Source organism: Mus caroli, chromosome 8 (genome assembly GCF_900094665.2).
Source record: "Mus caroli chromosome 8, CAROLI_EIJ_v1.1, whole genome shotgun sequence".
Taxonomy (NCBI): domain Eukaryota; kingdom Metazoa; phylum Chordata; class Mammalia; order Rodentia; family Muridae; genus Mus; species Mus caroli.
In genome coordinates, this window is record NC_034577.1 from 108,704,505 (window position 1) to 108,732,337 (window position 27,833).

At 48.7% G+C, this 27,833-nt stretch overlaps 1 protein-coding gene across 7 annotated transcripts in view; it reads left to right on the top strand.

The window, feature by feature from the left end:
• Plcg2 (phospholipase C gamma 2) overlaps window positions 1-27,833 on the top strand; it is a 136,277-nt gene that overhangs the window by 32,501 nt on the left and 75,943 nt on the right. For 2 of the 7 annotated variants that reach the window (XM_021170477.2, XM_029480946.1), the window contains exons 3-5: window positions 23,167-23,310; window positions 24,496-24,589; window positions 25,509-25,556. In XM_021170477.2, the coding sequence (XP_021026136.1) occupies window positions 23,167-23,310; window positions 24,496-24,589; window positions 25,509-25,556 (286 nt within the window). The other 5 variants (XM_021170482.1, XM_021170481.2, XM_021170480.2 and 2 more) reach the window with 5 other exon arrangements.

Consider the following 27,833-nt stretch of genomic DNA (forward strand, 5'->3'; position numbering starts at 1 on the left):
GGCTGGCCTCGAACTCAGAAATCCGCCTGCCTCTGCCTCCCGAGTGCTGGGGATCAATGGCGTGGGCCACCACCGCCCAGCAGCTGAGCACTTTCAAGGCTCTGAGCAGCCATGAGAGCTGCCTCTTCTTCCTCTTCTTGTAGCAGCCACAGTGTTGATCTGTGTGGTCTTGTTTGGCGGTGGCGGCGGCGGCGGCGGAGGTGGTGGTGTCGTCCTAGGAAGACATCTAAAGTTAAAAAACTCACTTTCCTTTCACGGAAGCTGTTAATACCAGCCTCACAGAGTGCAGCTGTGATGTTTGAACATGATGGCAGCTGCAGAGCGCCTGCTGAGCTTTCTGCTCAGTTAAGTGAGAAACTCCTTCCTCACAGTCTGTGTTCTGCTTTTGCCATGAACTGCTGAAGTTCAGAAAGCTAACGGGGCGGGGCGCAGAAAGAACGGAGAGATGACAGAGCTCTGGGGCACATCACTAGAGTCCTGCTTGTAGGGTGACATTGAGTGCCATGTAGGCATCCTGACACCTATCCCACTGTTGGGGCTCTTATGTATTTGTTTTGCTTGGGCAGATTTGACTTTGGGCAAGAGATGTCCTTTGGCAGGCATAGAGGGAACAGAAGATAATAGCTTGTGCATTCTAGCAAGTGTCAAGGTCCTGTGACCAGAGAGTGGCTCTGCTAAAACCAAACCAAACCAGAAAAAGACAGTAAGGGTAGAGTGGACAGAAGGGACAGTGGCTGGAAATGTGGCTGGGGAGATGGGAGTGTATGTCCACAGAAGGGAAAAGCTGTGTTGATCTTCCTTGCCATCCCACGCCTTCAAAAATAGTTGACTCAATCGATTTAAGTATTCAATATAATGATTAATTATAGGCAGAGCCATAACAGGGCCAGCAGTATAGTCTAGGTTGGGACCTGGCCAGCTTCCAGAAGGCTCCATGGCTGTCTGTCGTTCTTGACTATCCATTCTCTCCTTAGCTGGTTCCCATCTTCTCCCCCCGCCACCCCCCCTTTCTTGAGATAGGGTCCCCTCACATACCCTACAGTGACTTTGAACTTGCTGCATAGTCAAGGATCATACCGTGAACTTCTGATCCTTCTGTCTCTGCCAGTGTGGGTTGACAGGTGTGGCCCACCACACCCGGTTTTATGATGGCTGGGGATGGAACTGTGCTAGTTCTCCACTGATAGAGTGTCATCTCCAGCTGCTCCTCACTCTCTGAGCACACAGGGTTTTGCCTTGGCTTATATGCATGTGGGGGACATTTTTACCAGTACTGCCGATGTGTTCTTGTTGGTGGCTGGATGATGTCCCGCGGTGGGTAGGATCTGGCAGGCTTTTGGGTCTTCCATCACTGTGACTTTTGCTTATTCAGCCTCTGCCAACAGTGGAACCAAGGGTCTCCCGCTTTGCCCTGTTACTGTGAGATACCCACCTGCTTCTGCCCACACTCAGCATCAGTGGGAGAGATGGTCTTTCTCCAAACCCTACAGGTAGGACGTAGTTACTGTTTAGAGCAGGGCTGAAAAAAAATCTCCCAAAAAAGGTTTATACACACATACTTAAACGTAAGGGTTTCTTTTCTTTTCTTTTCTTTTCTTTTCTTTTCTTTTCTTTTCTTTTCTTTTCTCTTCTCTTCTCTTCTCTTCTCTTCTCTTCTCTTCTCTTCTCTTCTCTTCTTTTCTTTTCTTCTCTTTTCTTTTTTTGGTGTGGCGTTATTTATATTTAAATTTATTGTTATTGTTGTTTTGGGTGGTTTTATTTATTTATATTTAAAATGATTATTTTTGTTGGCGGTGTATATGTGTGCATGTGCACAGGGGCATGTGTGCATGTTGGTGTGTGTGTATGTAGGGGTGTGTGTGTGTGTGTGTGTGTGTGTGTGTGTGTGTGAGAGAGAGAGAGAGAGAGAGAGAGAGAGAGAGATTGGTATGTTTAGTGTTTAGTTCAGGTCCTTCCCTAGACTTGAGTTCCTGGGTACCACAATTACCCTGGCTGTATTTTCCCTCACCAGGCCTGCTGACTTTGGCAGGGATCATGGGGTGAATCTCTACTGCAAACAGTGTCCTGTAAACATGTGTGAACCGAGGCATAGCAAGGAAGCCTTTAATCATGAGAAGGGGTGTCTAGGTCTGGGCTTTAATCATGAGAAGGGGTACCTGGACCTGCTTACTGCCCTTGCCCCATCCTCAGCTTCTGCTGCTTCCATTCCATTATAGGGGTGACAAGTATTTTATTTTCATCTTATTTTATTTTATTTTTTGAGACGGGGTTTCCCTTGCAGCTCTGGCTGTCAAGGAACTCACTCTATATATCTGCCTGCCTCTGCCTATAGACTGTTGGGATTAAAGGCACGAGTCACCATTGCCTGGCTCTTTAATTAATAACTGTTTATGAAAAAAATGTAAATACCAACACATAGTAACACTGTAAACAGTACCATGCATCTACCTAGCTTGTTCATTTGTTGTCACATATATATTTAAGATCTGCCTCCCTGTTCCTTTTGTTTGCTTGTTTCTTTGTTTTTTATGTGCCAGGATCAAACACAAGGTCCTGTACATAGTTGATACAGCAGTAAAGAAATACTCAACAAAAAAGATCTCGGTATGATGTGGTAGCTCATACTTGTGCTCCTAGCCCTTGAGAGGCTGAGGCAGGAGGACCACTCTGAGTTTGGGTTCAGCCTGGGCTACCTAGTCAGAACTTGTCTTATAAAGCAAGCAAGCAAACAATCAGAAATTAGAACAGAGACAAACATATTGATCTCAGCTACATTGCAGCCCTCCTCTGGCTTTTATGCCTCTCTCTCTCCATTTATGTTCTTTTGCTCCGGGCTCCTGCTGGGTGCTTGCAATATCTAGGTGCTCAGAGCTCAGGTCTGCTTCTCTCTGATGCACTTGGCAGTGGGGCCAGGTCCCGGTTTGTGTTGAGCCCTTCGCTTTCCAGGAAGGAGGTGCTGTGGGCAAGCATGTCATTTACCAAGGTTGTAGGCCAGCACAGGGTCCTGGAGGTGAGGCTGTGTATGTCTAGTCCCACCAACACGTGCCCAATCAAGGTGGGTGTGGTGGTCTGAATGAGACTGGCCCCCATAGGCTCATATATTTGAATATTTGGTTTCCCATTGGTAGAACTATTTAGGAAGGATTAGGAGGTGTGGCCTTATTGGAGGGGCCATGCACTGGCCGGGGCTAGGGGAGGCTTTTGGGTTTCAAAAGATGTCTGCAATTGACAGTCTTCTCCCTCTGCTTTGTGGAGTTGTGGATCAAGATGTGAGCTCTCAGCTATTCCTCTGTCCCACTAGCATAGAAGAGTCTGAAACTGGAACCCAAACTGAACATCTTCTTTTATAAGTTGCCTTGGTCACAGGGTTTAGTCTGGGGCTTGGTCTGCTTTCCCACTGAGTCCTTACATGGCATCTGGCATATTCCTGAATGTCCTGGTTGCAAACTAAAGGATACAGGCGAAAGATTGAGGGTTAGGGAGGAAATATCAAATATGCAATTGGCAAGTTGTCACCTGCTGAGGGTCACAGAAGGCTCCAGAGGATACTGGGGGTGGGGGTGGGTGCTAACAGACAACAGTGAAAAGGCCTGAAAGGGGGAAGAATAGATTGTGGGTAAGAGAAGCAACCAGTGTGTGTGTGTGGGGGGGTGGGGGGGTGGAGGGTGGGGGGGTGGAGCTGGTGTGAGCACATGTCCAGGCTGTGTGGAGCTGGTGTGAACACGTGTCCAGGCTGTGTGGATTTGGTGTGAGCACATGTCCAGGCTGTGTGGAGCTGGTGTGAGCACTTGTTAAGGCTGTGTGGAGCTGGTGTGAGCACATGTCCAGGCTGTGTGGAGCTGGTGTGAGTCCATGTCCATCCTGGGAAGGTTGGACAGGGAGAGGGTGTCATGAGGCTCCAGGGAACAGCTGCAGCGTGTCCCAGCAGGGATGTCATTGCTTCCCCTAGACCACACCTCATGCTTCTCCATCTTACTGCTGCTCTGCCTGGAATACTTCTCTTTATTTCTTTTAGATTTGTGTTGTAAATGTATGTGTATATGCATGTGCCTACATGAATTTCTGTGCACCGTGGATATGCAGGCTCCCTGAGAGGCCAGAGGAAGGCCTGAGATCACCTGGAGGTAGAGTTTCGGGTGACTGTGGGCCTCCTGATGTAGGAGCTGGGAACTAAACCCAGGTCCGTTCCCCTGCACCCCCCTCTACCCCACCCCTGCCACACACACCAGTAACTGTTCTTAACTGCTGAGTCATCTCAAGCCTCTCTTTGTGTGTGTGTGTGCGCGTGCACATGCTGCAGTGTAACGCACATGTGTGGTGTGCTCGCTCATGCATGTGCGTGTAGATCTCAGAGGTTGACAGTACCTGTCTCTCTCTCTCCTGCTTCCTTTCCTTGTTCTCTGAGACAGTCTCCTGGAACCTGGAGTTTCCTGTTCTGGCTGGCCCAGCTGGCCATTAAGCCCCAAGAGTCCTCCATTTTCCCTTCCTCCCCCGGGGCTGGTGACGCTGATGTCTGATCCTATCTCATGCTTTGACATGGGTTCTGAGTGCAGGCCCTCATGCTTGCATGGCCAGTGCCTTACCCACTGAGCTGAGACCTGCGGCTCCTAGGGTAACCTTTCTTAGATGTCAGCTTCCATGTCACTTCCTGAGGGAGACCTCCCTGATCACTCAGAGAGCATCCCTCCCGTCCCGTCCCATCATGCCTCACTCTGCTTTGGTTAAGTCTTATGGTACTTATCGCTGCCAAACGTTGTACTTACTAATTTACCGAGGAGGATCTGTCTTGTCCCCTGCTTGATTGCCTGTCTTCCAGAACAATGCCTGGTAGGCACCTGGGTCTGACACTGTCATTGACCACGAGAACTTTTGATTGACAGCAGCTTGAGTGTGGGCTTTTGCCAGGCACTTGTTAAGCTCTTGAATATGAACTTATTTCTTTAAACCCTCAGGTCCCCTTGTGTATGTTTTTTTTTCACCTTACCAGCAGGAAGTGGAGGTCAGAGGGGTGACAAGTGGTGTTGGTGACACAGCAGGCTAGGGACCCCAAGCTGGGGCCCTGGACACGGCTGCGGGGAGGGGAGGCCAGTTGTAGATCTGGCCACGGAGCAAATTAAATTTCTGTTTCCGTTAATGGGGAGCTCAGGCTGCCACGTCTACCTGGGCTGGAGGAGGTTCAGGACCCAGGCTCTGCTTCTGGCCCCGTGCTGCCTTTCTGAGAGGGAAGCAACTGCTCATCTCCCCACTGGCTGCAGCGGGGGAACTGCCAGGAGATTACCCTGCCCACCCTAAGGGTTGGTTTGCAAAACGCTGAGCCTGGTGGGGAAATGAAGGGCTGGCCTGCTAACCACAGCAGTGAGGAGGACTCATTTGCAAGAGTGAGGCTGGCCCGGGGCCCTGCTCTGTCCCCTAGCAGAGCCATTTCTGCAGGCAGTTGTCCTGTAGGATCCCACTGGGTGCCAGTCCTTAGCTTGAGCTTGGAGTGGGGGCAAGGGGAGGGGAGGGGAGTCATGCTAGAGCCTCAGTCTTCTCCTCTGAGGAATGGGCTGGTTGTGATATCATGATAGGCAAAGAAGCTGGTGCTTGAGAACCATTCACTAACCATGAGTGCTTGGCCAGGAATTCCCGCTATTACGCTGTGGAGCTAGGCGGTGGACATGACCAGAGACCCTCTCCCAGTCACGACCTCACATAGCTTCTACCTTCTGGAAACAATTCCCAGTTCCATAGCAGTGTAGTGTATCGCCTCTGTTTCTTTTTGAACACAGTTTACATTTATCTATTTGTTATGTCAGAGTCAGGGTCTCATACAGCCCAAGCTAGCAGAGACCTTGTTATCTACTTGAGGATGGTTTCGAACTTCAGATCTCCACCTCCTGAGTGCCGGGATGACAGGCATGCAGTGCCATGCCCAGGTTCGACAGTCCTGGGGATCAAAGCCAGGACCTTGAGCATGCTGTGCAAATACACTATCAACTGAGGTACATTCCCAGGCCTAATGCCACCTCAATTAAACTTCCGGGAGTCTGATACAGAGCTGGCCCAATGCCTCACTGTCACATGACCACGCTTCCTGCAAAGCCAAGGATGAGGCAGAGAACGGGATAAGCGGGCCAGAAGGAGTTTGATGGTCCCTTGTGTGTGCAGTCTGGTGATGGGCCCTGATGGTCACCCATGGGTCATCTTGAGTGGTTATAGTAAAGAGGGAGCAAGAAGCAGGAAAGAGGAAGTCTGTGAAAGGAAGAGGAGATGCACAGAGGTGGCTGTCGGAGCAAGGCTTTCGTGTGGGGCACTCGATCCCGCTTGGGCTGTCTTGCGGAGCTGGTGCCTCTAGAGCTGTCTTCTCCCTCATCCTGAAGGAAGTGATACCAAACCAAGGGTTGCATTTAGGGTTCAGGGACCCAGACGGGCTCTAAGGAACTGTGGGAAAATCAGGTCTTTAAAGAACGAGAGGTTCTGAGGAGGTAGGTCAGTACATAAGGTGCCTACTGTACAGCGACCTGAGTGTGGGTCCCCAGTGCCTATGGGAAAAGCTGCCTGTAGAGGTTTGACCAGTGCTGAAGGGGCAGGGCCTATTGGCCAGCCAGCCGAGCCAAACTGAAGAGCTTCAGGTTTGGTAAGTGACCCTGTCTCAAACAATAAAGGTAAGGAGTGTTAGAGGAAGACCTCTGATGCCAACCTTGGACCTCCACACGTGTGCAAAAATCACCTGAACACACACATGCACACAGCCACACTAACTGGTTCACTCAAGACCTACATGTGTGCGTGCGCACCCCCCCCCACACACACACTAAGTAGTACATACAGCACATACGTGCAGGTACCCACACTAACTAGTGCATCACACACACACACACACACACACACACACACACACACACACACACACAGAGTAACATCTGTGCTCCCCAAGGTTTTCAATCCCAGGGAGCCACTACATAGGCCGAGGCTTAGGTGTAGGGCTCTGGAATAATCTCCCAGAGACCACCCCCATCCCCCGCCCACACCTCATCTGCACCCTCTTCTCTTTGTGGGGTGTTGTCAGCCTAAGGTTCCTGAGCTAGAGTGACCTGGCTGCAGTTGCTCTAACCCTGTCACTCACCACCCCAGGGTGTTTGGAGAAGGCCTTGTGGGAGTTTCCTGGAAAACAAGAGGAGTGGGAGACCCGCCTTGCTCACCTTATCTTCTGAGGGCCTTACACTTTGAGACACTAATTATCACCCTGATCGCTTTGGCATCAAACCTCAACCAGGTGGCCCTGGCTGCACCTTCTGAGGGTGGCTCTTCTCAGGAGTTGGTGGGAAGATGAAGCGGCTGGTCAGGCTGGAGCTAGGCCTCTACCTCAAGGAAGCCCTGTCTGTTCTCTGTCCAAGTCAGATGTTTCTAGCTGGAACTTGACCTTGGCAGTGCTCTGTGTCTACGGAGCTGCTGATGGAATGGCCACCCATCCGTGGGTGTGAGTGTCTTGGCTTAGGAGCTGAGCCCTGCTCTGGACCAGCAGCAGGGCTTGGGCAGAGCTTCCCTAACCTGTTCAAGCCAGTTTCCTTTTCTGCAAAAAGGAAACAATGAAGAGTTTCACAGCTCAGAGAGGCAGGAGGGACTCTGTAGAAAGGCCTTGGCCTGGGCCTAAGGGATGGGAACCCTGAATAACTACGTCTGGGGTCTCGGGGCTGTGGTTTCTTGCAAGAGTGCTCGGGGGGGGGGGGGAAGAGTATGGTGAAGTCTGAGGAAGGCAGGAAATTTTTCCTGGAGGGGAACTCTTGGGGACCAAGGCCCACCTGTCCTTTCTGAGAATCTTTTTTTCTAAAGAATTACTATTTTTTACATATTTATTTATTTATTTATTTATTTATTTTTTGGTTTCTCAAGACAGGGTTTTTCTGTGTAGTCCTGGCTGTCCTGGAACTCACTCTGTAGACCAGGCTGGCCTCAAACTCAGAAATCTGCCTGCCTCTGACTCCCAAGTGCTGGGATTAAAGGCGTGTGCCACCACTGCTCAGCACTAAAGTATTTTTTATTGGCATATATCTATCATCGCCAAAAATTAATGCATAACACATTATGACATGTTCATACATGAATTTACTGCTTTTTAAAAAAAATAATATTCACTCCCATTGTCTTCTCTTGCGCCCCCCCCCCACTCCCCCAGTGGTCCGCTTCCCACCTGCTCCAGCCTATTCTCAAATCTTTTTATTGTGAGCGTGACTAGTGGGTTTAGTTAGGGTTAGTTACAGGGTCGACAAGCATAAACACCTTACCAGTGGCTACACCATTAAAGAAAATGTCTCTTAGCTGGGCAGTGATGGCTCACGCCTTTAATTCCAGCTACCTGGAGTCAGGGGCAGGCTGATCTCTTGGTTTAAGGCCAGCCTGGTCTACACCTTGAGTTCCAGGGCATCCAGGTTAGGTTTCTTAACAAAGCCTGTGCGGGGCGGGGGGTGGGGGTAAGGAAAGAAAAGAAAAGAACAGAAAAGGGAAAAAAAAAGTCTCACTCTTTCTCAGCAACTGCTGCCTGCTTATAGGTCTTCGGTGAGGGGTGTGGCAATGTGAGTCCCGCCCCCTCCATGATGGACTGTTGTCGGGGCCCAATCCTATGCAGGTAATCACGGATGTCGTACAACATCCATCTCATGCTCGAAGACAGCAGTTCACAGCACTCCAAACCTTCCTCTGGCTCTCACCTTCCTTCGTCTCCACTCCCTTGATGTTTCCTGAGCCTTGGACAGAATGATGTAGGCTCTCATGTGAGGCTGAACTCCTTTTTCTCAGCACCTGACCGGCTAAGGGTCTCTGCAGTAACCGCTGCCCATCGCACAGAGAAACTTCTTTGACCTAAGTAGGCAGTGATGCTAATCTATGGGCATGCACGTAATTGTTTCCAAGGTAATTTCACATGTGTATTTTGGAGGAGGCTGTCCTTTCACACGCCCCCCCCCCCCTGACAGCCCATGGCCTCCCTGATGATGACCTGAGGCGTGTGTTGGTTGCTTTGGTTAGTAGCTGACTCTGATTTCTGTTCGATAGCAAGGAGGAAGTCTTTGCGTGGGGCTTCTGCGTCTTTGCATCATTCTGCTCTCCAGAGCTGAGATATTTGACCCTGTGGGCACAGAGAGAAAGTTGCCTTGCTCCCGCTGGCCTGCAGGATGCTGCCCTTCTCAGCAGAACGGGGTAGAGGAAGCCTGGCTTCACGGCGCCATCTCCTCCTCCTCATTCTGGGTGTTGGCTCTATCTTGGACTGGGTGACCTTGGATCAACTTCTCATCTGCTCTGAGGCTGAGTTTTCACATCTGCAAATGAGTGTCATAATGACTTTGTCATAGGGTTGCTGAGAGCCAGAGCGGCCCCAGATAACGGAGTAACAGCTATCAATAATAAAAAGGTATCCAGCGCATCCTCTGGAACTGTCATTCTCTTATGCTGGAGGGAAGGCAGCTGACCTGGAGGTGCTGGCAGGCCTGTGGTCCCCTGAAGGCCTGGGGAAGCTCTGCTCTTACCTCCTGCTCACCTCAGGTCGCACTTGGTGTGTCAGATTCCCTCATATCTCTGCTTCTGTCAGTAAATGGTCCTCTTCCCTCTGTGTGGGCCTTTGCCCAAATTTCCCTCTTTTTCTTCCCTTTAATACTGAGGATTGAATCCAGGGCTTGGCATGTATTGGGAAAGCATTCTGCTCCTGAGTTACACTTCAGTGCTTGTTTCTTAGAGATGCTGTCTCTTGCCATGTCTTACAATGTATCCTAGGCTGGCTTGGAACTTCCCATGTAGCCCAGGCTGTCCTGGAAATGTTGATCCTCCTGCTCAGCCCGCTGAGTGCTGAGATTCCAGGCACATGTCCAGATGTGATGACATCAGTCTTCTCTCTTCTTACAAAGATGCTCTGGGCTCTGGTTCTTCTTCAGCCTACTCCAGCTTGGCCCCATCTTAAATTGGCTCTATCCTCAAGGACCCTATTTCTAAAGAAGATTGCATTTTGTCAGTCCTGGGGATTGGGACTTACACATATTTTGGGGGTGGGGTGGGGAGCAGAATGCAATGCAACCTTTAGTATTATCCATTTATCCGTCGTCTCCAGCACGTCGTCTCTAGGTGACAAAGGCCAAGGCTAGAGCCATCTTTACTCTGAACCCCTGTTATTCAGGTTTTCACACCCTGGGGTCTGACTTTCAGTTGCTGAGGTGGCTCTCACTGTCCACATGATGTGGGTCTGAGATTCAGAGAGACAGTACAACTGCATTGACGTTACAGAGTGAGGGAGGTGGGCCTGGATTCTGAGTCCCCAGATCCTAGAGCCAACTCTATTCCAAGGAACCATGTCCCCTGTGTGCATGTGTGCACACAGCCTATGTGCACTGTCCCATGTGGTGTGTGTGTGTGTGTGTGTGTGTGTGTATACCACAGGCCTGTTTCAACTTCTGGAGCCAAGACACTCTGGATGTGAGCAGTAGTGACCAGCTTCAGGGGAGAGGACTTTTGGGTCTTGGCTTCTTCTAACTTCCTTTTTTTCTGGCTAGCAGTTAACAAAGAATCCTGACTTTGGGGCTGGGGATATGGCTCAGGGGTAGAGTACTTACCTAGCTTATGTGAAACCCTGAGTTCAATTCCTAGCATTGAAAAAACCAACAACCAACCAACCAACCAACCAACCAACCAACCCAGTAACATAATTTGGAGTTAGATCACTCAGGTTCAAATCCTGGCTTGACTGGTATGGCTTAGGGCAAGTCAGTAACTCGATGCCTTAGTTTCCCCACGTGTGCTGCAATGATGATACTGTAGCCTTATAGATGGACACAAGTGACTGAAACCCTACTGTGTGGTCCTGAGTGTGCCAGAGCTGACTAAATGAGGGCTCCTTCCCCTTTATCCCGGTTGGTATTTTTCTGGCACCAGGAGGTCCTGGGAAGGAGGATAAGGTGTGGTACTTTCCAGGGGAGGCAAAGCTGCAGGAAGCTCTCTGCACAGCGGTAAAAGCAGAGCCAGGAGTCAGTGGTCTAGGAATCTTTCCTTTCCTATAAAGAACACAGTGTCCAGAAAGACCGTGTCCCGCAAACTGTACACACATGCATATGCTTGCGTAGGACCACTGGTTGGCTGAGGTCTGTGGAAGGGCTGCCTTTGAGATTGGGACCCCAACTTCCCACTTCTGTGATAGCTCTGCATGCCCAGCCTTCCTGGTGCCGATCACAACTGGATTCCCAGCTGATTTCAGAAGCAGTGGCCTTCACCAAAGAACACCCAGTGCCAAGCCAGCTCTGGGCCTCCTGCAGGCACTTCCTCTGGGTTCCAGTACCCTGCTTATCAGGAGGCTGCAAGAGCACCATCTATTTCTGGCCTGGCTGGAAATAGTGTGGTCCTGAAAGGGTGGAGGGCGGAGTCAGCTTTAGGAACAGAGACATCACCAGTGGAGGGAGGAGGACTCATTTGACTTCTGTGCGTGCATGTGTGCATGTGTAGGCCAGAGGTGTGTGCATGCATGCATGCATGCATGCATACATGCATGTGTAGGCCAGAGGTCAAAATCAAGTGTCTTTCTGTATCACTCAACAACTTTTTTTTTTTTTTTTTTTCCGAGACAGGGTCTCTCTGTATAGCCCTGGCTGTCCTGGAACTCATTTTGTAGACCAGGCTGGCCTCGAACTCAGAAATCCGCCTGCCTCTGCCTCCTGAGTGCTGGGATTAAAGGCCAGTGCCACCACGCCTGGCTTCCAACTTACTTTCTTTTAAAGATTTATCATTATATTAATTATTTTCTTTTAAGTATTTATCATGATGCATGTATATGGGTATTTTGTTTGTATGCATTTAAAAGGACTGTGTGCATGCAATACCCTTGGAGGCCAGAAGAGAGCATCAGATTTCCCTGGAATAGTTCTAAAGTCATAGATAGTTGTGAAGCTCCCCGTGGGTCCTGGGAACCAAACCCAGGTCCTCTGCAAGAGCAACGAGCTTTTAACCTCTTAGCCACATCTCCAGTCCCTGTACCTTAGTTTTTGAGACTGGGTCTCCTACTGGATCTGGTGCTTGCTGACCTGGCTGGGCTGGCTGGCAGGACCTACCTGTCTCTCCTGCCGGGTGCCAGGGTAATGATATACAGCCCTGTGCTTGGTTTCTGGGGATGGAAGCCAGGTCCTGGTGGCTGTTCAGTTTCACTGCACATGTAGAAGTTTGTATCCCCAGGGAGGTACTGGATAGTGTGTCGAAATAAGGTACTTTTTGTCCTTAGCCATACAGACTGCTGTTACCTTCTGAAATGCTAGTCTTTTGAAAGGCCCTTGCTGATATAAGGGTAGCATAGATGGAGAGTTATCCCCTGTATCCCTGTGACTACCTCCCCTAACCCAGACCTTGCTCTGACCTCTATTTCCATTGATAGGTCTTACACAGCGACTTTGGCTTCATCCTCTGGGCAGTTTGTTTCTTACTACGCTTTAAAACTCAGTAGCAAGCTGACAGTTGCTTCTGGGTAGAATTTAATCTGGTCTCATTTCCACTGAAGATATTTGACTATGACTATATGACTATTTGATCATTCTTACGCTGCTTGCTGAATGGTTCTTGTTTCGTCTCTGTCAGAGTTACGAAAACATCCTCAGAACTGATCTGCTACAGTTAAAAAAAAAGGCAACTTGAGGAAAATATTAGCTACATAGTATCAACTGTGTGCAGCCATTGCTTATCACAAAGCTCTATTGCAGTTGGAGAAAGAGTGTTCAAGCCCAGGTGCGGAAGCCAAACACAACAAAGAAAACAAGCGCCCAGACCAAGACAAAGAAATCGGCTGGTCCTTCATGGGCAGGAATCTAGACATAGATTTTGTGTACTGAGGGCTTAATGTGATGGTTATGATAAACGGTAGCAAAGCACATTAAATATTAAGTGTTCTTTATATAAGGTAGCAAGTCTTTTCTGCATTGTACTAACAGTTATTTGTATCAGTGGGTGTGAGTGCCAGAGAAAGGGGATCGGGTGGGGGGAGGAAGAGAGAGAGGGATTGAGGGGGGGGTTGAAAAGCTCGGGTTATTCTCCCATTATTCCTTAGGTCCCAGGTCCCTTGTTTTCTTTTTGAGACAAGGGCTCCCACTGGTCCAGGACTGACCAAATGAGGCTGTCTGGCCAGTGAGCCCCAGGGATCTGCCTGTCTCTGCCTCCCCTGTGCTGCGATGACAAGCATATGCCACTGTAGCAGAGATTGTTATGTGGAGTCTAGGGATTGTACTCAGGTCCTGATTGCACAGCAACCACTTCGCCAATGGTGCCACCTCCCAGTCCCTGACTGTGTGATTTCTAGACATACACTGCACGTTCAGTGTGACACCTAGTACTCATTTTAAATGGCCACCCTCTCTATAATCTTACATAGGAAGGAAGACTGATTTCGCAACTTAGAGGTATAAGGTATGTATTTTCTGTGTGTGTGAGTATTAAGATACATTACAGGAAGACACAGCAAAAGGTGTGTGTGTGGGGGATTATTCTAACTTAGTTTCCAGCAGGAGGAGAATGGGTCAAATATAAGGGCCACTGTAGCATTGAACTTGAAAGGATTACATGCTTTTTTTTTTTTTTTTTTTTTTTTTTTTGGTGGCCAGAGACTAAAGCTCATCTTCCTCCCTGAACTTGCAAACAATTGAGCTGAAAAAAAAAATGGGGGGAAGGCAAGGAGGGATAGAGTATCACGTAGCCCAGGCTGGCCTCAAACTTACCATGGATGTAGCCAAGGATGACCTGGAACTTCTGATTTTCCCGCCTAGACCTCCCAATGCCTAGATTCCAGATGGACATCATTATGCCCAGTTTATGGTGAGCTGGTACTGAACACAGGGCCTGGTGCATGCTAGGCAGGCATCCTGACAGCTGAACTACAACCTCAGCTCAGAAGATACCTACTACAGTGTGCCCAGATTCTGGGCGATTGGGCTTGGTGAGCTGCCTGGAGAGAGGGTTTAGAACTATGGCCTTGTTCTTTGGTGGTTTGCTCACCCTGTCTCCAGCACTCTTGGGTGCTCACAGGTGGCCTGTAGCCAGTTCCTCCCTCAGTGGCAGGGAGGCAAGCAGGGCAGGTGCCTGTTTCGGGGTTAATAGAACCAGAAAAGGACTAGGAGGCTGAGCTGAACCTGACCTGACCGTTCCAGGTTCATTATCAGAAAGTATCCTTGCCTCTCCCTTGACAGAGAGTGTCTGCGGCAGAAGGTGGGATGGTTGGGGCTTGGGCGACCTCACACCCACCCAGGGACTAACATCTCTGCAGGAACACAAAACATTCAGCAAACAGCTACCAGTGTGTGCTTGTGATTGCCAGCGTACTCTCTTTCGGTGGAAGCAGGAGGCATGAATGCTCTCTCCTGTTGGCTCTTAGTACAGTCTCTAGAACTGCAGGGTCACTTTCTCACCAAGACAGTAAGAAAAGTCTTTCCTCTCCATCCTTAGTGCTAAGGTGTGTGTGTGTGTGTGCATGAGTGTGTACACTCATGCATTCACACATATGTACTCTTGCCCGTGGCGGTCAGAGAACAACCTTGAGTGTCCAGTGAGCCTCATGGAGTCTTCTGTCTCCACCTCCTCAGGGCTGGGATTACATGCATCACCATACTAAGATTTTTTTTTCAAATGTGCACTCTGTGGGATTGCACTTGAGCCCTCATGCCTGCATGACAAACATTTTACCCACTGATCTATATGCCCAGCTCCCAAGCAAATTTTAATATCTTAGGCTTTGTTCAGAAGGCCATACCTGGCTCTGCATGGTATTTATATCCATGGAACAATGGCAGCTAAACCAGAAGAGAGTGGCCCACCTTGGGTCCCCCAGCCAGGAAAGAGTGGGGCTTCAAGCCTAGGTCTTCTGGATGCTTCCAAGTCTTTAGGCTACTCAGGCTGCTGTGGGCTAGGTTGGTCTCTGGTCTCTGGTCACATGCAGTTGCATGTGGAACAGCCTGGCATTTTTAGTTTCTTTCACCAGGGTCTCTGGCTGAGCTCTTGGCCCTTGTTCTTGTCATATAAAGTAAAAGCAGCAGAAGGGACTGTTAAGAGGTAGCTGATGTAACTTTGACAGAGACTTCTTGGGGCTATAGTTTGTTTCCTTCGGTTCACAGAGCAGTGGAATAAGGTCTCCATCCATGCAGAACTGAGGTGGGGTGATGACTAGGCCATAACAGTAGAAAGCAGAGCTGGGGTTTGAACCTGGGTCTTTGGACTCCAGGATGTGCTCATGGGCTTTGCTCTCTCTTCCCTACCTGAGCCCATCTTCAAGACCTGGGCCAGACAAACACATGTCCACTCAGAACAGGCTTCTCCCCTGTAGGTACCGGGCCCTACTGGCCTCTCATTTCCCTGTACATATGTGTAGATTTATATGCGTTGGTGACACTGGGCATGCTCTATATTTCTAGGCTCAGTACTCCTGGGACAGAGCCTTGTTTGTCACGTCATCTTGACATCCCCCGTGCCGGCTCCTTGTGGTGCTGAGACTACATGGGTGGATGAATGATGACTTAGCAAGGAGGTGGGAGCATGTGTGTGTACGTGTGTGCAGCTGTCTAGCCTTCCGTCTGCCTTTCCCCTTGACTATGTCTTGAGGCTATATGAAGATGCAGTTTGTTGGCAAACAGTGCCACCTAAGGTCAGGTACAGGGAGAGAGAGCCATGCTCTAGGTGTGAAGGATAGGAGGACATCCCCAGGGGACACTGCTGGAGGTTGAAGATCAGGAGAGGGAGAAGCAAGGAGACAGGAAGATTTTTCTGGAAGATTTTTCTTTCTTTCGTTCTGTTTTTTTGAGGAAGGGTCTCAGGCAGCCCAGGCTGGCTTTGAACTCCTGATCCTCTTGTTTCAGCCTCCTGGGATTAACAGATGTGAGCCACCATGCCTGGTAAAAAGCTGGATATGAAGACTCACGTCCCATCCCAGGCAGGGCAACCAAGGGCAGACGATATAAGGCAAGGGACCGAGACGGAGTGTTGATGGGGATACACCACAAGGGTGGGGAGGACAGGAAGTGGAAGGGTGGCTAACTCCAGGAACCAGGGTACAGAGGGTATCTAGATCTGGGGAAGACCCAAGATGATGCCAGGAAGGGGTGGGACATGCAAAGGCCAGGCCTTGTTTGTGGCTGTTATCTTGCTTCTACAAGCAGGAAGCCCAGCCACCGAGCCCCACCACATTAGACAAGGTCTGAGCTCAGCTACTCTTAGCTTGCTCTGCAAAGACAGGTGGTTGTTTTCCTGTGTGCCTGAGGCAGAAATCCCCACCAGCAGACAATGACCCCTGACCATTCTGCCCCATATCCTTCCCATTAGTGGTATCTGTTGTCAGGAAACTGGGGTGGCTGGGTGGCTGGGTGGGTGGAGAGTCTGTTGTCTTCTTGTGCTGTTTCAGACATATGTACAAATATGGCTCTTTCTCTTTGGCTGAACTGAATATATTTGTGTGTATGTGTGGTGTGTGTACATGTGTGGTGTGTGTATGTGTGTATGCATGTGTATGTGTGTATGTATGTGTGATGTGTGTATGCATGTGTGTATGCGTATGTGGGTGTATGTGTGCTGTGTGTATATGTGTGTATGTGCATGTGTGTGTATGTGTGATATGTGATGTGTGATATGTGATGTGTGTGTGTGCATATGTATGTGTGTATGTGTGATGTGTATGTGTGATGTGTGTATGTGTGATGTGTGTGTATATGTGTGTGCATATGTATGTGTGTGTATGTGTGGTGTGTGTATGTGTGTGTGCATGTGTGTGCATGTGTGTGATGTGTGTATATATGTGTGATGTGTGTGTGCATGTATGTGTGCATGTGTGTGTATGTGTATGTGGGTGTATGTGTGCTGTGTGTGAGTATGTTGTATATGTGTGTGTGTATGTGCATGTGTGTGTATGTGTGATGTGTGTGTGCATGTGTATGTGTGTGTATAGGTATATGTGTATGTGTCCCGTTTGGCCCATGAACTCCAAGGACTTGTCTTTATCCCCCAGGGCAAGCCTTACAGATGCATGTGGCCACACCCAGCTCTTATGTAGGTGCTGGGCATCTGAACTCTGCCCCTCATGCTTGCATAGCAAGCACATTACCCATTGAGCCATCTCCCCAGCCCCGGAATCTAAAACATTTCTGAGAACGTGAAGGAAGGCCCATTTGTGGGGCTAGCAATATATTCTGTCATATTCATGACACAAGGGCTGTAGGATTGTCACTTAATCTGGGCATCCCAACCAGTTTCCTAAGCACTGTGTAGCACTCAGAGCAGACTCTTTTAGTCTTCTTCCCCACCCTACCCTGCCCCCCAGTTAAAGAGCATTTACTCAAAGAATACCACTTTTTTTATGCTGTAGTGATGTAATGGCTGGGGATGTGTTAGGATTTGGATGGGAAGAGCCCTTCCCCACAGACTCATGTATTGAAGGCCTGGTTCCCAGCTGGTGGTGTTCTTTTGGAAGGTTCTAGAAACTTTAGGAGGTAGGAACTAGCTAGAATGTTCCTGGGGTATACCCTTTGGAGTTATATCTTGCCTGGGCCTCTTGTTCATCTGTCTGTCTACCCACACACCCATTCCGTCCATCTGTCTGTCTGTGTCCCTTTCCCTTAAATCCTTCTCCTGGCTGAACTCTGCTCTGACACCCCATATCCATCATGAGGGAGTAAAACCTGCAACTGGGAGCCAAAATGAACTATTCTTCCCTAGGGTGTTTATGTGAGGTGTTGTACAGCTGCGCCCATCCAGTGTGGTGTGTGCGACATGGTGTAGAGGTGGTGGGGAGATGGCTCATTCGAGAAGTGCTTGCTGGGGAAGCAGGTGGACCGGAGTGTGGATCCCCAGTGTTCACATAGAATCTGAACACAGAATAAGTAGCTGTAACCACAGAGCTAGAGGGGCAGAGGCAGACTGATGCGTGGGGCTCACTGGCCGCCAGTCTAGCTGAATTGGCGAGCTTTCGGGGGAGATTGTTGAGTGGTTAGAGTACTGGTCTCTTTTAAAGAGGATCTGGGTTGGGTTCCTGGCATGCACATGGTCACTCCCAACTTCCTGAACTCCAGTTTCAGGGCATCCTCTTCTGGCCTTCACAGGCACTGCATGCATGTGGTACACAGGCATACAGGTAAAATAAAAGTTAAGTTTAAAAAGTAAAGTGGGGGGCTAGAGAGATGGACTGAGAGGGTAAAGGTTTTTGCTCCCAATTCCGACAACCTGAATTTTATCTCTGGGACTCACAGGGTAGAAGGAGAGAGTTGACATGCACAAGTTGTTCTTAGGTTTGACATGTATGCTGAGACACTCGTGTGAAAACACACACACACACACACACCAAACAAACAAACAAACAAACGTTTAAAAAGCAAGATGGAAAGCAATAGAGGAAGATACCCAGTGTTGACCTCTGGCCTCTGTGCTCACTAGTGCGTACAAGGGAACCCTCCATGTACACACACAATCATGTACATAGTCATATAACACACATACACACTCATGGTAGAATTGGTAGAATTCTGAGTTACCATGTTCTTCTGTGTGTCATCTGCTTTGTGTTGTCATGGAAACAGGAATGAAGTAATCTGTTGAGCAGTAACTGAAGTTCAGCTCTGTTAGTGTGGTACCAGGCTTTTGAGCCGTCAACATTAGATGTCAGAAGGGACCCCATTGAGGGGGGCACCAGGTTTTACACATGATGCTCTTCACCATGCAGAGCAGTGGGCGTGTTCCTCTCTTGCTGCTGACCAAAGCAAGCCTTTGCTGTTTGTGTCGTGTTGGTGCCTGTACTTGAACACCTTACAGGAGGTCTGAGGTCTGGATGGCGCATTTTGGGCGGACGGTAGTGTGGATATCCAGAGAGCGAGAACTGAACGTGTTGGTTTGGAGGTCAGAGGACAAACTTGTAGGAGTCAGCTCTCTCCTACCATTGTGCAGGTTCTGGGGATTGGACTCAGGTCATTGGCCTTTACCCACTGAGCCATCTTGCTGTCCCTATACTGTGTTATTATTTATTCATTATTATTTTTTATTAGGTATTTTCTTCATTTACATTTCCAATGTTATCCAAAATATTCATTATTTTTAATGATTCCTGAGTATTGTTGTTCAATTGTGTTAAGAATTTAAGAATGGCATACATTGCAGAGGATGGCTTTGTCATGCATCAATGGGAGGAGAGGTTCTTGGTCCTATGAAGGCTCAATAGAAGCCCCAGTGTAGGGGAACTGAGGGCAAGGAGGTAGGAGTGGTGGGTGGGTGGGTGGAGGAACACCCTCATAGAAGCAGGGGGAGGGAGGATGGGAAAGGGGATAACATTTGAAATGTAAATAAAGAAAATATCCAATAAAAAAAAGGGAGAGAAAGAAAAGAAAATGACTCCGTAAGATTGGATTGTAAGCCTGGTGGTGGTGCCTCCAGGTTCCTGCCCTGTTTAAGTTCCTGTCCTGACCTCTTCCCATGATGAGCAATAATATGGAAGTGTAAGCCAAAATAAACCCTTTTCTCCCCCACCCAAAAGAACTTAAGAATGGATAGGTAACATACATACAAGTTTCTATACTTAGTCTAAACTCCATTAGGAGCTGCTAGGTATAGATATACACCTGTAGTCTCAGCGTGTGGGAGGCTGAGGCAGGAGGTTTATGAGTTTGAGGCCAGTCGGTTACACATCAAGATCCTATCTCAATCCCGCTAACCACCTCCCCGAAGATGATTAGATGCTGTCTTAGTTGGGAACACTACACACACACACACACACACACACACAAGTACTGAGTGATGTTATCACTTTCATATCTGGGGAAACTGAGGCAGGCAGAGTGAAATTACTACCTGAAGCTACCCCGCTGAAGGGGAGGTTGCAAGACAAACCCAGGCTGGGTGGCTCAGAGTCCCTCAGCCTGAACACCAGCCATCTCTGCTATCTAGACATCTACCTGCATCTTGTGAGGTGGATGAACCCAGGACTGTGGAGTCTGTCTACCCACCTCTAGGTTCTTATCCTAGCCTTAGGTCATATGGTACCTATGTTGCTCTGTGCCTGAGGTGGTAGGGTTATCAACCTGTGGGATGAGCCTGCTTATTACAGGGTTCCTGCTGGGCATGTCACTAGAGATGCCACACCAACATCTCCGCTGTGCAGATAGTCATGTCTTAACAGCACAACCTCATAGATGGAGAGGGCCTTTTCTCTTCCTGGGAGCTCTTGGTCACTGAATGGCGATTAGCAGAGAGGAGAACACCTCAGCTACCCATGGACTTCACCTGCTGCTCATCCATAGACTCCGGAAGTGTCCGTCACGGATGTGAAGGGCTTGGTGATGCAGCCTCCAGGCCTGGGAAGTGTGACCTTCAATCTGTGGGGCCTGGGCTCGAAGTCTTTTGCTATCCCAGCATCCCCAAGGGTCTGATCTCAATCTCCCCAATCTCCCCAAGAGAATCCAACATAGCACTTGCCCGAGATGCTTCACAGCAGCCTTGTCACCAAAACCAAGTGTTCATCTATGGGTGATGAACGGGAAGGGAAAGTGAGGAATTCAAGTACTCGGGGAGGGGGGGTGGCATCACCCATAGTCATGAATGGAGTGCTGACTCACGCTCCAGCAACAGGGAGACTTTGAGATGGTCCTACTCAGCACAACAGGTGTACCTTGAAAAGGTCATGCCATGGGAAAGAAGCCAGACCAGAGACCATGTTCCTTGATTCCATGTATATGAAATATCCAGAATTGTTGAGTGCATAGAAGTCATGAGAAGTTTAGTGGTTGCTCCTGGTGCGGCTACTGAAAGAGGATGGGGTGGGGTGGCGTGACAGTGAAGGTCCAGGTTTTTTGCTGTGTCACAGAATATTCTGAGATTGGCTGTGCCCATGGCCGTGCATATTTGTGAGGCTTTACAACTCAATGCACGGGTCACTTGAAGTGGACGGCCTTCTCTGGTATGTGTGCTATGAAAATTCTCTCTTTCCTCATTTTGTTTTGTTTTGTTTTTCACGGCAGGATTTTTCTGTGTTGTCCTGGCGATCCTAGAACTCACTCTGTAGACCAGGCTGACCTTGAATGTATAGACATCCTCCTGCCTCTGCCTCCCAAGTGCTGGGATTAAAGGTGTGAGCCACTACTGCCTGGCTTGTCCTATTCATTTTTCTTTCTCCTTCTCCTCTTCTCCCTCTTCCTTCTTCTCTGCCTCTATCACCACCTTCTCTTATAAAAGCAAGCCAGCAGTGCTCCAGTGGACACCAGCTAGGTGTCCTCTGATTCTGTTCAGTTTTGATAGTTCTTGGCAGATGGTGTGTCTGATCTCACAGACCGGGGTGCCATCCATCCCAATGGGGCCCCATCACTTTACTGGTTCAGATCCTTTGCTTCTTACTGATCAACTACAGATTTATGATGACAACCATCTCCTAGGGTTTGAGGACTTTGCTAAAATGGCTCATGGACCTCAGAGAACCCATCATCTTCCCTGGTTTACTGTAAAACCTATTACAGAGAAGGCAGGTAGATGTCTAGATAGCAGAGATGCATGCCCAGGGCAGGACATGTGCGGAGAGTCCTGTCTCAGCCCCATCCCATGTCACTTGGCTTGCTTACATCCTCCAGTAACCTTCGTATGTTCAACAGCTGGGAAGTGCCCCGAGTTTTGTATTGTGCTCATGTAAAAACTTCATTGTGGAAGCACAGTGCATCAAACCACTGCCCATCGGTCAAACCGCTACCTCAGTCTTGCTGAAAGGTTGGGGCTGAACGTTTAGATCCTGAAATCACCTGCTATTATGTCAACCAGCTCCCATCCTGAGACTCTATCAGGAGAGCTCCTGGTCACAGGAAAGACATATCAGTTTGGAGATACTATGAGTTTTAGGAATTGTGTCCCAGGATTTGGGGGGGGGGTCAGAGATCAAATATGTACCTCTTATATCAATTTATCAATACCTATTTATCTAGAATCTACTAAGTCTGCTTAGTGTTGATTGCATGTAACCACTTGAGACCCGATGACCCATAGGGGGTTCTTCTCTGAAGAAAACGGGTTGTCTCTCAGCAGTCATTGATTGCCTGTAACTCATCTAGGGGGTGGGGTCTTGTGACATTTCCCGCATCCATGTTGGTTATCTCAGCTAGTGGCGTCATTATGCAGGTCTTGTTTAGGTGAAGATATTACGCATATTTGGCTGAGAAGATGCTGTGTTGCAACGGGCATCCTGGTCGTCTGGTTCTTGCAGCTTTTGCACCTGAATGCAGCCATTCAGTGCCCCCATTTTTTTTCTTGTTTCAGTTGAAGCAAGTGGCATTTGGGGCTGTTGGGACTCAAAGGAAAAGAAGATGACAAGCAGAATTAGTCACAGGCATGGGTGGTGCTCCTAGCAACACCCAGAGAGGTCTCCAGTGAGCATCAGTCCCTCCCTCTCCTGCTGTGATAGAGTAGTCTGGGTCTTATCCCTAAAGACCAGTTCCATTGGCAAAGCACAAAGCTTTAGTTTCCTGTGTCTATCTTGGGAAGGGGATGCTGTGAAGTAGGGAATCACCAAAGCCTTTGTGTCAACCAGCTTTTCATTGTTGTGACAACACAGCAGAGACAACCCACTAAGATATGTTTGTTTGGTTTTGAAGGTTTCAGCCCATGGCCACTTGGCTCAGTTGTCCCTGGGCTGTGGTGACACATGGAGGAGGGGAACGTGTGGTGAAGCACAGGTGCCCATCTCATGGTGGCCAGGAAGGGGAGTGTAGGTAGAACGAGGGGAGGAGGATGGAGGAATGATTTCCTTCTGGCCAGACCCTACCTCTTGTCTAGCACTCCTAATGACCCATCAGGTTCTAAACCTGTCAGTTGACCAATTCATCAACAAGGCCTGGACTCTGATCCAGTCACCTCCTCATGGCTCCACTTCTGATGGCTGTTTTCAGTGTCGGGTTCAAGCTTCTGACAGACACCTGAGTGTTGGGGCACATTTAACGATCACACCATAGCACCGTTCCTCCTGGGCCACCTGGGAGGAGGCAGATGCCTGGTGGCTTTTGGTTTCCTGTCCACACTCAGGAGAATTGGACCCTGAGCTCAGATGGGACTCTGGTCAGAGATGGACTCACTGCTGTCTTCTAGGACCGAGGTGCTGGGGTCCCAAGGCTGCAGGGCAGGACTCCATCCTCTTCTGCAGGGAACTGGGGATTCTGATAGGCTTTATGTGCTTTCTCTCAGTGGACATCATGGAGATAAAGGAAATCCGTCCGGGGAAGAACTCCAAGGACTTTGAGCGAGCCAAGGCTGTCCGTCACAAGGCAGAATGTTGCTTCACCATCCTCTACGGCACCCAGTTCGTCCTCAGCACGCTCAGTTTGGCAAGTGGGTGCACATTTGTCTGGACATCTCTCCCCCCCAACCCCTTACCGCCTCCTCCTCCTTCTGAGAGAGATCATACTTCATGCCTGCTAATGCATGCTCTGGCAACCCTGGTCTTGGGTTCCCACCCTACTGCTTTGTAGCTTGTGTCTTTGGGCATGGGTATTTAACCTTTCTGAGTTGCAGTTTGCTTGGCTATGACCTGGGGACAGCGATGTGGCTTTCTCCTTGGGACGTTGTGAGAAGTATGTTACCTGTCTGCTTGGCTCAAGTTGAGAGTTGAATGAAGGTAGTTAACATGGTCACTGAGAGATAGGCTCTGCTGGACAAACATGTCACTTGTTTTCCTACAGTGGTTGCTGCACAACAAACACTCATCTGAATGACCTTGGGTACATATGCAGGCACAGAGCACACACATATATGCATGGGCATACATGAACATAACACATATGAATGCATGCACACACATGCATGTATATAGTATGCAAGCATGCATGCGTGCACACAGCACACACATACACACAGCACATACATATAGGCATGTGCACACACAGCATATATTCATATGTATTCATACAGCACAAACATGTATGCCCACAGTATATACATGCATGGCTGCACACAGCAATTCATGTGTGTACATATGGGCATAACACATGCATGCATGACCATGACACATATGCAACACACACTCTTGAACACAGTAAACATGTAACATATACCCATAGCACATACAATGTACACACAGCACAATATGCATGCACATACCACACATGCAAAAGCACACAGATGAATCCACATATCAATAAACACATGTACATGCATATAACTATCACATATGCTTCTGCACAGCACACACATGGATGCATGCACATAGCACGCATGGATGTACATACAAAACACTTATGCAGAACTCACATATGCACACAGCACAAACATGTACACACTACACACATGCCTATACACATGATACAGCATACACATCTCACATATGTACATGCATATATACACATGTGAGAACGTATAAACTTACATATCCGGAGATGGGATTTCTGGCCATCTCAATGGTATATCCATCTAGAGCTCAGGTAGAGCTATTATTCACAAGGTCCCACATTCCAGCCCCTAGCAGAAACAACAAGAGTCACCCAGAGGTCACCACCCCCTCTCCAATTCTGTCTACAGCGGACTCGAAGGAGGATGCGGTGAAGTGGCTCTCTGGCTTGAAGATCCTACACCAGGAAGCCATGAGTGCATCCACCCCCACAATGATTGAGAGGTACGCAACCCACTGTCCTCCTCCTCCTTTGTTCCAGGGTCTTTGGGAATAGAGCAAAGGGAGAAAATGGCACATCAAGCCCCCAAGTTCATCAGTGCCCTGTGTGCGGCAGCCCCTGATAGTGGCTAAGAACTCTCCAGTGCTCCACATAAGATCCTTTCTCCCTAGTGTTGAGCCTTGGCCTTTGGCGTGAAGAGGGCACTTCAGCTGAGATGGAAACACCCATTGGTGTATGTGTGCATGCTCATGTGTACATGAATCTTTCTGTGAATATCTGTTCATATACATTCTTCTATATGCCCTTCACGTGCATGTATTTATGTGGGCATATGCATATGTATAGATGTGTATGTATTTGTGTATCTGTGCATATGTTCACAGTGCATGTGTGTATACATGGAGTGTGTGTGCTCAGTATACATGTGTGTAGTCATCTGTGTGTGGATCTACGCATGCCCGCATGTGTGAAGGGTAAGGCTTTCTCCTGAAAGGATTTAATGATGGATTAAAGTGGAAAGGAGCTGAGTTTGGAGGTGGCCACCCCATGTTGGTATGTGAAGGCCTTCTGGGGATTGTTTTCAGTGTGATATGTGTGCATAGGACCCAGGGCTGGGCCACACTACCCCTCCCGCAATGAACCAACACCTTCCCACCATGCACCACTCTTTCTTCTCAGCTGGTTGGGAATTAGTGATGGGGAGTTGTCCTTTATGGGGGCCTCACTTGATCTCATGGATGCTCCCTGTGGTTCAGACAGGGGTCTTCAGCCACAGATGGAGTCTTGTTCCCAAGTGGTCTTGTGGAGGATGTTGGGGACCTCTTCTCCTTTTGGGGACTTTGTTCTCATTCCCTAGAGCTCTTTGAACTTGCAGTATTTTCTGACTCTTCCCCTCTTTTTGGCTTCACATTCTCTTTGCAGTTGGCTGAGAAAACAGATTTATTCAGTAGATCAAACCCGAAGAAACAGGTAAGACCGACCCATCAGCAGTTTTCTGTGAACTGTGATACTTGCTTGTTTGAGGGGTGGGATGGGTCAGTACATGCCCTGTGGTTGAAAGGGTCTCAGGTTCTGGGGTTGACGGCGACCCAATCCTCTGAATGAGTGAAGCTCCTGTCGTGCTGCCGAGGTGACATTTGACATGGGGACTGGGACCTTGTCACAAAGGCTGGAACACCTACCACATCCTGGGAACCCAGCAGGAAACATTGTGACGCAGTGTCTGCAATATATGATGGGAGAGACTGGTCCTGAGGGAGCAAGCTTTGTTTAGTGACAGTGGTGTGGCTCTGGGCAGGGATGAGGGTAAGATGTGATGATGTGCCTCTCTGTGTATTTCACAGTCCCTGGAGGATGGGAGTTGGCCAGCACACAGGGTCTCTGTCAGATTTTGTGTTTAATTCCCTCCCTCTCTCCTCCCTCCTTCTGTCCCCCCTCCTTCTGTCCTCCCTCTTGTCCTCCTTCCTTCCGTCCTCCCTCCCTCTCCCTTCACCCCATCTTTCTGTTCTTAGAATTGAACCTTAGGTCTTCTACAAGCTAGGCATTCACTCTATCCCTGAGCCATGACTGCAGCCCTTCACTGGTGGATCCTAGACAAGAGTTCTACTGTCTCTAGCTTCTTCCTTTTGTTTTCAGACAGAATCTCCCTACATCATCTAGGCTGGCCTCTAACTCTCTCTGTAGCCCTCACTGGCTTTGAACTTTAATCTTCCTGCCTCAGGCCCTTGCATAGCTGAGCTGAGAGACCTGTACCTCCAGGCCTGTTTGTTTGTTTGTTTGTTTTTTGGTTTTGTTTTTTTAAATAGACACTCAGCTTGGGTTTTTCCTTAGGCAAAGGCAGTGCTCACCCAGCAACTGTTTCCCCATTGGTAAATACATAGTGGCTTCTGACTTCATGTTAATTTTGTGAGAGCCAACCTTGGAGTGTGAACTTGGGCCCTGTACATGTGAGTCGGGGACTTCCTTAGTTGCCCGATGCCAGCTCCCGGTGTATGGGGTGACTTCCAGCTGTGGCGCTGAGGGCACTGACCTGCCCACTGTCACTGCTGCATGGGTCTTTGTCCTTTGTTGGTATGGAGGATGAATGGCCATAGCATCCTTTGTTTAAATTTGCCTTTCCTTCTGAGTTGGTGACTGATTAGCCTCTTATTTCCTTCCTCTAATTAATAACCAGGCCATATAAGCCGCCCTGGGGCTGGAGAGAAGGCTCCACAGGCAAGAGCAATCTTTGCTCTTGCAGGGGATTCAGGTTTGATTCTCAGCACCCATATGGTGGGCTCATGACCATCTGTAACTCCAGTTCTAAGGGATCCAATGCCCTCTTCTGAAATCCACAGGTACCGGGCATACATGTAGAGCACATACATATATGTAGGCAAAACACTCATGCACATAAAATTAAATAAGTAAATATGTTAAAAAAAAAGATCCCTATAGACAAACAAACAAGCAAACAAGCAAACACTACCCTGCATGAAGAACTTGGCAGTGGATGGTGTTAACTCTTTATAATCCTTGTCTCGCATTTGTCTCACATTGGACCTTTTGTTTAAAAAGGTTTATTTTGAGATCGGACTATAGCTTATCTGGTAGAGTGCTTGCCTAGCCTGCATGCAGGCTTGACTTCCATCCTGGCAAGGGTGGAGATGCAGACCACTTTTGCCCTAGCCCTCAGGAGGTTGAAGCAGGAGGGTCAGAAGTTCAAGATCATTGTCTGCTGTAGAGAGAGTTGGGAACCAGCTAGGGTCATGTGAAGCCCTATCTCAATTAACTAACTAACTAACTAACTAACTAACTCTTAGCTAGCTAAGTAACTAGCTAAGTAACTACTTTGTCTTTCCTTGATTTTGGTTTTCGTATTTGAGACAAAACTAAGCAACACCAACTTGCCCATTTTGTCGCTGAATCATAAAGGTGACTCTGTGTCTGGCATTTCCGTCTCTCTCTTGTTCATTTCTGTCTCTTGTTTAGTGTACCACCAGGGTTGAGCTAGTGGGGTGTCGTGGGTTTTACACACTGAGGTCTTAGGGTGTTGTCATCTCTGAGGCTGTGCTCACTGAGCAGACTGGCTCAGGCTGACAGAAGGGGTCACTCTGGTCACACTGTCTCCATGGTGGTGGAGTTGTCTGTCCACTTCTGTGTCTTTTGTTTTGTTTTTCGAGACAGGGTTTCTCTGTATAGCCCTGGCTGTCCTGGAACTCACTCTGTAGACCAGGCTGGCCTCAAACTCAGAAATCCGCCTGCCTC